This window comes from Populus trichocarpa, chromosome 17, assembly GCF_000002775.5.
Source record: "Populus trichocarpa isolate Nisqually-1 chromosome 17, P.trichocarpa_v4.1, whole genome shotgun sequence".
Taxonomy (NCBI): domain Eukaryota; kingdom Viridiplantae; phylum Streptophyta; class Magnoliopsida; order Malpighiales; family Salicaceae; genus Populus; species Populus trichocarpa.
Genome location: NC_037301.2, coordinates 9732486 through 9744612, shown reverse-complemented (window position 1 = coordinate 9744612; position 12127 = coordinate 9732486). Strand labels below are relative to the sequence as shown.

The following is a 12127-nucleotide window of genomic DNA, read 5'->3' as shown; positions in this document are numbered from 1 at the left end:
TTTTAAAAAATAGATATTTTAGTTTTAATTTTTTTTTATATTTATATTTTAAAAAATACATTTATATCACTATCGTAGCAAAATAAGAAAGCAGATATAGTAAATCCAGGGACCATAATTTAGCAAATTCAGCATCAAAAGAAACGAAGAAGACTTTGAGCATTAGAAATTAGGAGAGAAATAAGAGGCGGGGAGGTCGTCACTTCCCTTCATCTAAAGTGGCAAAATGACAGAGAAAGAAAGGGAAGGTTGAAGGAAGCAAACCCAGAAGCTTAAAGGCATCACATGTACTGGGTCCCTTTAACAGCTCATGGCACACAAGAATCGTGGCCCGCCTTTGCCGAATATTAAACACCAAATATCTCTACGTTTTTCACTACCCTGTAGATGCACGTTGACTTGATTTTGATACATCAACCCAAGGCCCTTTCTTCTTCTTCCTTCTACCAGTAATATGATAATTTGCTGTGGATTATCTTGGATTTCAGCATATTAACATCATAAAATTAATGTATACGAACTAATCGGTGCACGAAAGGATCATGATGGAAACTCGTATGGAAATTATAGAGGGAAATTATTTATCTTCTTAGGCCTTGTATGATTAACCATAAGTAGTTTAATTAATTATGCTATCATAGAGTAATCCATGTCTGGTTTAGGGTTAAGAGGATCACAAATTGTGTCCTTTTTCCTTGTTACAGATAGTATGAGCGGTTCAAGGAAGAAGCAGAGAGAAATATGAAAGCAATAAGAAATGGGAAGAAAACTTTCCACGTTTTGGTGCCAGTTGTTTCGTTCGATTCTTTTGTATAAAGAAAAGGAAAGGTGTTTGGCCTTCTCTGATAAGAATTCAAGTCTATCTGCAAAGGGAAGGGCCTACATCAACCTTTTGTCTGTCGATTTCGCAGCCCTTATCTTATCTGCCCTCCATATTCAGAGATGTGGAATAATATTAACTTCCCTGTCTTCATTCAATCCGCTTTTAACTGTATCCTTGGATTTTTTTATTTTTTTTTTCCTTTCTCAATGGAAATGGACAAAGGAGCAATCTCCAAACCTATCGCCTGAGTTTGCTGCACAGCTGAGCCAAGAAGCTGCATTTATTTGATCAGCAACTGTGTGATAGCTGATGACAGATGACATTGTTGATTGGATATCCAACTCGAAAGGAATTAGATTCGTCATGTTGCCAATGATATATAGAGCTTCAAAAAAGAGCTAGCATAGAACATGCATTTAGTGGTGAGCTAAACAGGGGAGTACTCTCCATATATTTGAAGTCCCAATAAAAACGAAGAGGTTGGATTTCCATTCCCAAATTTATTTTAGTACAAAAGGGATTCTTATGCTACACAAACTCAATTCTTTCCTAAGCTCTCACTTTCTCACTATTTCATATATAAATATGTACATTAACTTGGAAAACCATGTAAGTGGACATCCAAAAGCACCGTCCTGGACTGCTTCCAGCAAAAAGATAAATACCTAACGGTGGCTACTGCTGCTAGCTAGGATAGTTCTCTTCTCCTCTGCTCTTTCCTCTTATAGATCGACTGCAAGGAGACCATTGACAAATGATGCCAGTGACTGAACTGCAAACCTTCAGTTTATGAAGCTGTTAAAGTTGAAACACCAGAACTTGTTTCCACTGCTCGGAACAAATATCAAGTTAAAGCTACCCGAATTATGAGCTCTCCTGAAATTTGAGAGATCTAGACAATGCTGCAGGATTAGCGTGCAAGACTGGAGAGGTTTCGGCTGCGCGATTCTTCTCAACCTTTGAATCAAAGGCCTTAAAGAGTCCTCGGCCACCAAATGAGCCAGGCTTATCATTCTTAATCCCAAGTGTTGTCCATATAGAGCTTTTTGCGGCTTCTCCTGGGTCATCAATCCTCAGCGTTTTCGGAATCCAAAGGCATCTTTCAGTGTTCACCAGCTCTTCTTTGGAGTTGCTAGGTTTGAGCAAGTTTTCATCTCTTGAATGTTTCCCTAGGGTTGGAGAGTTAGGGTCAGAGCTCGAGGAGGTTTGTTTTGGAGAAGATGGTTGAGGAAGCCAAGGGACATTCCAAGCACCTGGTACAGTACAACCCCAATAAGCTGCTGCAGGATAGAATGGCATAGGAAAACTGGAAGGGCAAAAGGCAGGTGGGGGTACTGGGGAGCTCCATTGAGCTGAATTCCAAGGGTAAGGCCAGGGAACTCCAGGAAAACATGGTATCTGAGGGGGGTAGCCCTGATAATTCTGCATAGCTGATTCTTTTGACACACTTTTGCCAGCTTCATCGCTTGAATTTGACACAGTGACAGAAGATCCATTAGAATGGTCATCACCGTTTTCACCACCTCCATAAGAAACTGGGACCCTTAATGCTTCAGGTTTATGAAACCCATTCATTGTGCAGTTCCGCATTGTTTTATCAGCAAGATTCAATACCGAAGCCATTGATTCATGAAGAGGTGCATCAGAACCAAAGGTTAGCACTGTTCCATTAGTTTTCAGTGAAGGATGGTGGACTCCATTTGGAACATCAGCTCGACCATTCTGAAGAGCTTCAGGAATGGTTATGTGACGGTAATGAGAAGCTGAGTTCTTGTTTTTGCGACGACCAGCACCCACAGGCACATTCCTCATGGTACCGCCAGCTGTCCAATATCTCTGACAATTCTTGCAGAAGTGTCGGGGTTGGTTCACGTTGTAATTGTTGTAGTAACAAAACTTTGTGTCCATGCTATTACAGCGGGGGCATGGAATGATCTTGTCTGGTTTCTTCAGGGTTTTCTCTTGTGAATTACTTGTATCACTCTGTTCTTCTTCAGTGTTTGAAGTTTTCAACGCCGTGCTCTCTTTCTCAACGGAAGGTGTTTTAGGGTTTTCACTTGTCCCTGAAGTTGCATCTAGATTTGAAGACTCTTTGGCAGCTACAGGTGAAGCTCCATCTTCCTGGTTCTCAATTGTTGTTTTACCCACCGAATCCTGAATTGATTATGATACAATTAATAAATATAAGTACCAACACTAAATTCTTGAGAAACAAAAAAGAGAACACAGGCTTTGAATGGAGAAAACAGTTCAATTTAAGCTAAAAAAAATTATAACTGACAGAATCTTCACAGCAAATATATATTTTAACTCATTAAAGCTGAACACAAAGTGAAACAGATGAGAGACATAAGGATAGGTAGAGTGCTTCTGAACTTCTTTTTTTATACATATAGGAAATTAAAATGAGGTTTATCCCATCTCAATTTCTCCAAATGATAGTGGTTTGGGTTCAGTGACATTTTTTTCCTAGAACCATTAAGCCTAAACTAGATGCTATGCCCATAGCCAACTCAATCGCTCACATGGACTATATATTTATTTTCGAATCATCTCAAAAAGGCAAGAGAAGATAATTTTGTAGAACAAGGTCGAAGCATTTCTTATTCAAAATAACAAAACCAAGAAATGATAAGCATTTGTGTTTTGACACACTGAACAAGCCAGAATGGTAAAAGAAACCAAATTATGCAAATCTGAATAGAGCAGAATAACAAAATGATAAACTAGGAGATGAAAAAAGATTTTGCTGAATCACTTTTTTGAGAATCTAAGGGCAGAAATATATTGATCCAAGCTCCTCTAACTTAAAAGTAAGCACCATTAATCTTTTGTCCTTTAAAGGAAAGGAAAATTGACAGAAACCCCTACAAGGAGGCAAGCTTAGGTAGACAGTAAGCATGGATTGTGGTGTGAAATTTCAACTGCAAGCATCAAGGACACTCCTTTTTTTCTCCCTTTATTGAGATGAATAAAGGTAATATTGTTAGACAAATTATAAAAAAGTCAGCCTGGAAATTCACTAGAAAAAATATATAGCAGAAAGTATTTTAAGGCGTAATTCAAAATACCAGCCACTTTTCATGTAACAAAAAAGGATTTTTGAGGGGAAAATTGGTTTTCAATGATACACATATGGAAGAAAGAACACCCATTATATCTAACAATTCAGCACCCAGAACCCAGACGGTCAAAAAGATTACTGAATTTGCTTAAATTAAAAACACAAAAATTACCTAACAAAAATGGCAACAAATCTAATTTTCCCATTATAAAAAAAAAAAATGATTCTTCAGTGAATCATCTAGCTAGTTACTTGACAAACTAGTTATATACATAGGCCTGCAATCTCCAAAGGAACCTGAACCAAATCAATCATAAGCATAAAACAAAGAATCCCAAAGCACTGACTTTTCCAAACCAAAACAAAACAGTGGAAAAGAAAACCCATTAATTATTTTGATTTTTTAAGAAATGGGTCTCTCAAAATCCAAAAAACCAATCAAGATCAATAATAACAATCATTTTACCTTATCATCAGTTTCTGTATCTTCTTCTCCATGATCTCTTTTATCATTGTTATTATAATCGTCAGTAATATTGGTCTCATCAAGAGAAGAGTTTGCACAAGAAGGACGGTCTTGATCTTGACTATCGTCGTCATCATCATCATCTGTGGTGGTAGCAGTAGTAACAGAGATCTCTGGCACTTGAATAGTCTTCCCGAACAGCTTAAATGCCTGGTCTTTTGGCTCCGACATTTCTGCCTGTTTTTCTTTTATTGAACAACTAAAAAAACTGTAAGCTTGTAGAGAGAGAAAGAAAGGGGGAATACTGCTATTTTTAGAGAGAGAAAAGCGTGTAAAGATATCAGACACCGAGCACCATGTGTAAACGTAGACTATATGTGTTGTGTTGTGCTGTGTAAAAGTTGTGTCGATGTGTTTTTGATCCGTTTAGGCAGGTGGGTGGTGCCACGTCGGCAGTTAATAGTATTGGGTACTCTGGCGGCTGTTATTATTTTTTAAAGTATTTTTTTTAAAAAAAGAAATAATAATAATATTTTTTTTAAATTATTTTTAATATTTACATATCAAAATAATCTAAAAACATTAAAAAAATAATCTAAAAAAATAAAATTAATTATAAAATACGGTTTTAACTTTTTAACCCGAAAAAGAAGAAAAAAGCAGCTCGGTAGAGCAATTCTGAACCACAAGTATTGTATGTGGCCTTGAAGGAAAGAGTTTATCTGTCTTCTCTTCTAGATTATCTTCTTGGCAGCGCTCTTTTTACTTTCAATCCTAGTCAGCCGCCCCTTTTCAACGCTTTCTTATCCTCTCTAAATAGTAAATACTATTATTATTATTATTATTATTATTATTATTATTATTTCATATTAAACAATTCTCTGTTGAATTGTAAAGGAAATTGATTGATTGTTTCATACTCCTTTTTCTTTGCTGTTCATCATTTAATAGAATTTAAAAATATTGCCCTATAGTTTTTATGTTAGCTGAAATTGATGGATTATTGTATGAATAAACTATTATTATTATTATTCATGTTATTGGCTTTGAATCTATGATCCAATTAGGGGTGAGAAAAAAACTAAAGAATCGAGAAAACCGAGAAAATCAGAAAAAAAATAACTGAAAAAACCAAACCGTAAAAAAAAACCTATTAAACCGATTAAAATTTTGAAAAAATCGACCGATTCAGTTCTGTTTCGGTTTTATAAGCCTAAAACTGAAAAAATCGAACTGAATCAAACCGAGTCAAACCAAAAAAACCAAGCCAAACCGGAAACACCGAGCCAAACCGGTTTGAACCAGTTTTTTTCCTAAAAAACCGAACCAAAACTGGTCGATTTGAACCAGTTTCGGTTTTGGTTTTTTAAAAAAAAATCAGTTTGATTATTTTTTTTAATAAAAATCGAACCGAACCGAAAATAATCGGTACTAGATCCGATCAACAAATAAATTGTGCATCATAAGTTAGTTTCAAAATAAATAATAAATAAATAAACAAGTTGTCTCGTAAGTAGTCTTATTATAGGTGCGTTGTGATTTGTTTTAAACATGACTTAGAGTGTAAGGTTTTATTAGGAGGAGGGAACGTAGAAACTAAGCTAATTTTGAGACCTTTTTCTTGTCTTATTTAGGGGGGGGGGGGGGGGGGGGAGGCATAAAATTGTTCTTCTTGATTAAGAGATTTATTGAATTTTAAACCTTTTTTCTTGACTTCTCTTTCCTTTTAAATCTCACTTGACTTTACTTGTTGCGTTAGGTAGCAATTTAATGAGTTTTTTTAATAGTATTTTACTTTATGAAAAAGCTTGTAAACGTGTATATATATATATATATATATATATATATATATATATATATTATTTGAAGTACCATCGCTTCCAACATGATACCATACATCTAATTCGGGTTTTTAGTTTTTTTTTTTTTCAAGAAAGATTTGAAAAAAAAAACTAATTTGGGGCAATTTTTTGTCCTTTACGAACAAAAAAAACCTTCTCGATGTTGCCCAATCATGGTGTTTTTCTCGAGTGGAGCAATTTTGTGGATGAAATCGTGTGTTGGCCTTTTGCTCCACTTTGAGGGCTTTGTATTTCTTTCTCTCTTGTCATGAGAGATTGTATTTGGTAATATCTCGTGTCTTGTCATGAGTATATTTATTTAATCCTATTCGGGATGTTGGTAGAGTTTCTGAAAATATAATAAAAAAAATAACCTTAACCTTGGAGAAAAAATTGAATGATAAAATAAATAAATAAAATATTAATCCCTGTTAATTTTTTAAATTTATGACCTAAGTTGTTAGATTCAAAATACATACATGAAAAAATCATAAAACTTAATCCCCAACAAATCAAATATTAAAGGATAAAATTGAGAAAAAAAATCAATTACACAAAAGAATTCAAAAAAAATAGTAATTGAAAGAAAATCAACTCTAACAAAAAGATAAAAAAAAATCAATAGAATGAGGACTAAATTAGAAAAAATAATATACCATAAATTTGGATTGAAGGATAAAATGTAAAACTAGTAAAACATTTATAAAAGGACCAAGAAAAAATTAAAAACTAAAAGAATAAGGACTGAATTGAAAAAAATAATACATGACAAAATGAAATTGAATGATGAAATTGAAAATAAATAAAACTTTTAGAAAATAGTTAAGAAAAAATAAAAAACCAAAAGAATAAAAACTAAAGTTAAAATATCAACAACAAAGAGGATCAAACAATAATTTTCAGAGGATGAGAGAGAGAGAAAAGGTTGTGCCAAAGACAAACCGCTCGCTAAGCTGACATGTGTTGCATCAACAAGAAAATGGCTTGGAGTCAATTCAAATAACACGATGAAAGAGTAATTTTAGCTATAGAAAGGCACCACCAAAAACACACGGGTACCTCTCACGCGCTAGCACATGCCTCATACCCATTAGCTTTTTTCAATAAAATAATATTTAATCCATGTAACAAAACCAAATTGTAAATCATGAAACTGATAATAATTAAAAAAAAATAATTTTAGTGAAAAGACTAAAAGGACCTGGACGTATGCTTTGTATCTCCAGAGTAAAGTTGTCATTTTATCATATTTAAAAAAATAAAAATGCAAAAATATCATGATAATTTCAAAAAAATTGACTTTGATAATAATTAAATAAATTTGCTGTTTGAAAATTTTAAAAAACATATACATCCTCGTCAATTCCTTAATAGTTAATTGGTTGTGTGAAAAGTTAGAAATACATTTTTTCTCCTCTTTTTTTTTTTTCTTTTTTGAGACGTAGAAAACGGACTTCCTTTAGAAAGTAAAATTATCTTGTGGTTGCACTTTCTTCAAATATCCTCCCTTTATGACTAACCTCCTTCGTTGTTGGATCTAAAGCCCTTATCTCAAATCGGAATTTCGAAGAAATCTCAAACACTTTTCTCCTTCTTTTGTTCACTTTTTTTGACATTTTTTTTTCCATATTTAGACTTTATTTGACATTTCTTGTTTTCTTTTTTGGTCAACCTGAATGTTGGTGTAGTGCTGGACTAAAAGTTATTCATTTTTCAATGTTTATTTATTTATTTATTTAGGTAATTAATCAAGGGTTGTATTAATAAGAGTGTGAGCTTGTGGACTATGAGCTTGTTAAGAATATAAGATGATAATATTAGTAAAGTTGTATTTGAATTAAAGGTTTTAAATAGATAATAATCATCTTATTCTATTTCCTATAATAATTATATATAAAAAACATAATTAACTCTTTTAAATGTTATAAAGAGGTGAATTTTGGTTTTGGACATTAGTTTTGCCTTAATTAACATGTTTTCTAAATGATTTTTAATGTATCAATCCCAATAAAATTTATTATGTTTAAACTATAATTATTAATATTTTTATATTAATGTGTATATCCGGACAAGTTTTCGCGCTCCTCAACTAATCCCACGGATACTGAAGTTAACGACCATGTAAGTTTCCAGTAACTCTGAAACTTGTTAAACTCGAACTGATGACCTTAAAGTTATATCCCTTGAAGTTTATACTTATCCATACTTATTTAACAGGGGAGAGGAAGACACAAAAAGAGATAGGAACAAAGCAGAAAATTAACCAATAATTTTTTTAATAAATAAAGATATTTTTATCATTTTTAATAAAAACAAATATAATATTTTATCTCTTCTTTATATTAATTCCGTCATTATTAAATAGATATTAATAATTATAACTTGAATATCACATCATCTTCTTACTATTTCGTAATTTAATTTATTAATCACATTCACATCCCACGTGCGGCCTCAAGAATCCCATGTGAGGAGGACCCCACGAAGCTGATAAAAACCAATTTAACAGAAATAGCTTTCTGCCACGTCAGAGCCATATTCCAAGTAGGCCCCGCCACAAAAAGTAAAGTGAAAAGGCACTCTTCTTCAACTCCTCCAATCCCCGTTGAATCCCTCGATTTCGACACACGTGTTCCCAAGTATCACGCCTGTAAAGCACCCACCAAAGATTTCAAAAAGAATCTACTTCTAGTGGCTCAGCTTTTTCCTGGTGAAATGGAGAATTCATGAGGGGCTTACACGTGTGCAAGTTGCAAAAAGCTGGTGGCCATACTAATTAGATAAACTAATACATTAATGTAGGGACTAACACGTCAATAAGTAAAATAGTATTTGAAGTGTTCTTGGAAGTTGGAACATCCGGTGATTGGACTTTCTGTGCAATCCAAACGTGTAAAAGCAAGATTGGTTGGCACAGAAAAGCCAATACTTTTGTGTACACGTGTCAGGTTGGTAAGTATCTAATAGATGCTTTTCAAATCCACCACTCGGGTTGAAAATAATAATAACTCTATAAAAACAAATTGATACCAATTAATCATACAGAAACCAAATGAAATATATAACACATACTAATTTGAAATATTTTAAAAAATATATCGAGATAATAATATATTGAATATATTTTTATTTTATGTTTATTTTATGGCTTAAATTATTAAAATCACAAACTATATCATAAACTCTATTGGATTATATAATTTTGTTTATTTTTTTTATCTAAATATATGGTAACAAAAATAGAGATTTTTTTTTCTAAAATTAAAATATGAAATTGAAAAAAAAATAAATGAAAAAGAAGAAAAAGATGACAATATATTTGATAAATTTGGGTTTTGTAGTTTAGTTCAGCAAACCTGTGACCCGGATCACGGACTTAGAGTGTGTTTGTTTCTTGGAAAGTGGTTTTTAAGAAACCACTTCCAAACTTTCCTGTGTTTGTTTGCCATTAGAAAAATTAGTTGACGGAAAACACTTTCCGGTTAACGAAAAATATTTTCCTGTCAAAAGAAAATTTGACTTGATTTTCAAGAAAATGTTTTCCTTTTATTTTGGGTGGAAAACACTTTTCAGAAGTTATGAAAAAATTAAAAATATCATATTATTTGCTGATTATGTCAAATTTGGTTCTCAAACTTTTGATTGCTATATATTTTGTTTGAATTTTTTTTTTCTTTTAGATTCATCTCTTAAATTTTGATTTAATTTGATTTTTATATTAACTTTGATCTTTATTTTTAAGATTGTTATTTACTTTTCTCTTATTATTTTTCTAATTAAAATTTTTTATCTATCAAATTTGGTCCTCATTCGTTTGATTATTACTTATTTTATTTAAAATAATTTAAGAAATTATAATTATTATTATTTTAATTTTATCATCTTTCAATTTTTTTATCTGTTCGATTTGATTTCTATTATTTTGATTATTATTTATTTTATTTGAGATAATTTATGAAATTAGATTTTTTTTCAATTCCATTCTCATTTAACTTTTTAATTTGTAAGATTTGTTTCTTATTGTTTTAATAAAGTTGAAAAAAAAATAAAACATTTATAAGCTATTTTCCAGCTCATTTTTCATAACATAACCAAACACTAGAAAGTGTTTTCCAACTTATTTTCCATGACACTATCAAACATCAAAAAATAATTTACTTTCTTGGAATTCACTTTTCAAGGAAACCACTCTCCAAAAAAAAACTATTTTCCTGCAAACAAAAGGGTCTTAACTAAGTTTAATAATTTTGTTTTTTTAATTTATATTTTTTTCTAAATACATGAAAATAAAAATAAAGATTTTTTCTTTATTTTTTAAGGTTGAAGAATTTTATTGCAATTAAAAATAATTAAAGAACAAAGGGAAATTAAGGCCATATTTGTTTTCCGGAAAGTGGTTTCCAGGAAATCACTTCCCAAACTTTCATGTGTTTGTTTGCCATTAGAAAAGTTGGTCAAAGAAAAACACTTTACAGTCAAAGAAAAATTTGGCTTGATTTTCAGGAAAGTGTTTTTTTGGAAAATTTGGGCGGAAAACACTTTCTGGAAGTTGTGAAAAATTTAGAAATGTCATATTATTTGCTGATTATATCAAATTTGGTCCTCAAACTTTTGATTGCTATATATATGTATTTTGTTTATAATATTTATTTTTCAATTTTGTCTCTTAAAATTTAATTTTTATATTAACTTTGGTCTTCATTTTTATAATTGTTATTTGTTTTTCCCTTATCATTTTTTTATTGAAATTTTTTATCTATCAAATTTGATTCTTATTCTTTTGATTGTTATTTATTTTATTTGAAATAATTTATGAAATATTAATTATTATTATTTTAATTTCTTCATCTTTTATTTTTTTTATTTTTTAGATTTGATCTCTATTATTTTGATTATTATTTATTTTATTTGAGATAATTTATGAAATTATATTTTTTTTCAATTTCATTCTCATTCAACTTTTTAATTTGTAAGATTTGTTTCTCATTATTTTAATAAACTTAAAAAAATAAAACATTAATAAGTTATTTTCCAGCTCATTTTCCATGACATAACCAAATACTGAAAAATATTTTCGAACTTATTTTCCATTACACTACCAAACATCAGAAAATAATTCACTTTTCCGGAATTCACTTTCTCGAAATTCACTTTTCAAAAGAAAATTACTTTCCAACAAACAAACGGGGTCTAAGGGAAAAAAAATGTAATTGCACGCAAGCTTGGTCTGGATAGACCAACACACCTAGACCATTTAATTTTTTTTTTATGTAAGGGAAGAATAATTTATCATTTGTTTTACCCAAATCTTGGTCACTAGTGGTTGCCAAAAAAATATGAGTTGTTTTTTTGGGTTAAAAAATGATTTTCGATTCATTTTTATCTAAAAACACCAACATTCTTTTAATACCAAATAAATAATTTATCTAGTTAAAAAACCTCAAAAAGTTAAAGAGCACAAAACCAAACCGAGTAAAATTTTTATTTCTTGGTGTTGATCTATTGTTTTAGGTAAAATTGAAGTTCAAAACAACCACCATTAAACTTTTATTGTTGAATGGAATTTATTGGCATCAAAATAATTTTTTTTGTGTCCAAAATTCATATCAATTGATGAATTAAATTCAAATCACATATGGAATTGAACTTAATTTCAAATGTGATTTGATTTCAAAGACAAATGTTGCTTTAAAAATAATTATCATTTAACATTTGAAGACGAGAAAGATCTTTCCAGGAGTAGAATATATATATATATATATATATATATATATATATTTTGCATAAATCTATTTGCAACTCTATCAAAATTTATTCATGTAAAATAATATAATTTATAAATAAAATCATATCAAATTTATAAATAAAAGAAAACTAACTTCTCCTCTAAAAAGAATAGTGAGGAGGTGGCCTTTTTTTTTTTTTTTTTAGTA

The 12127-nt window shown here is 30.8% G+C and overlaps 1 protein-coding gene and 1 long non-coding RNA gene across 2 annotated transcripts; one reads left to right on the top strand and one right to left on the bottom strand.

Moving 5' to 3' along the window:
• Positions 1-1291: 1291 nt before the first annotated feature.
• On the bottom strand, positions 1292-4744 carry LOC7495982 (cyclic dof factor 2). Its single transcript, XM_002323827.4, has 2 exons — positions 4354-4744; positions 1292-2977 (listed from the first exon to the last, which is right to left on the bottom strand). The coding sequence occupies exons 1-2, from the start codon at positions 4582-4584 to the stop codon at positions 1688-1690; spliced, it is 1521 nt and encodes a 506-aa protein (XP_002323863.1). The 5' UTR covers positions 4585-4744; the 3' UTR covers positions 1292-1687.
• On the top strand, positions 2976-4689 carry LOC127904505 (uncharacterized). Its single transcript, XR_008057756.1, has 2 exons — positions 2976-3413; positions 3450-4689. It is a non-coding gene; the product is annotated as an uncharacterized LOC127904505 (long non-coding RNA).
• Positions 4745-12127: the final 7383 nt, after the last annotated feature.

Coding starts and splice junctions, on each gene's coding strand:
- LOC7495982 (XM_002323827.4), bottom strand. CDS start 4,584: ATGTCGGAGCCAAAAGACCAGGCATTTAAGCTGTTCGGGAAGACTATT. Junction 2,978..4,353: donor ATACAGAAACTGATGATAAG/GTAAAATGATTG, acceptor TAATCAATTCAG/GATTCGGTGGGTAAAACAAC.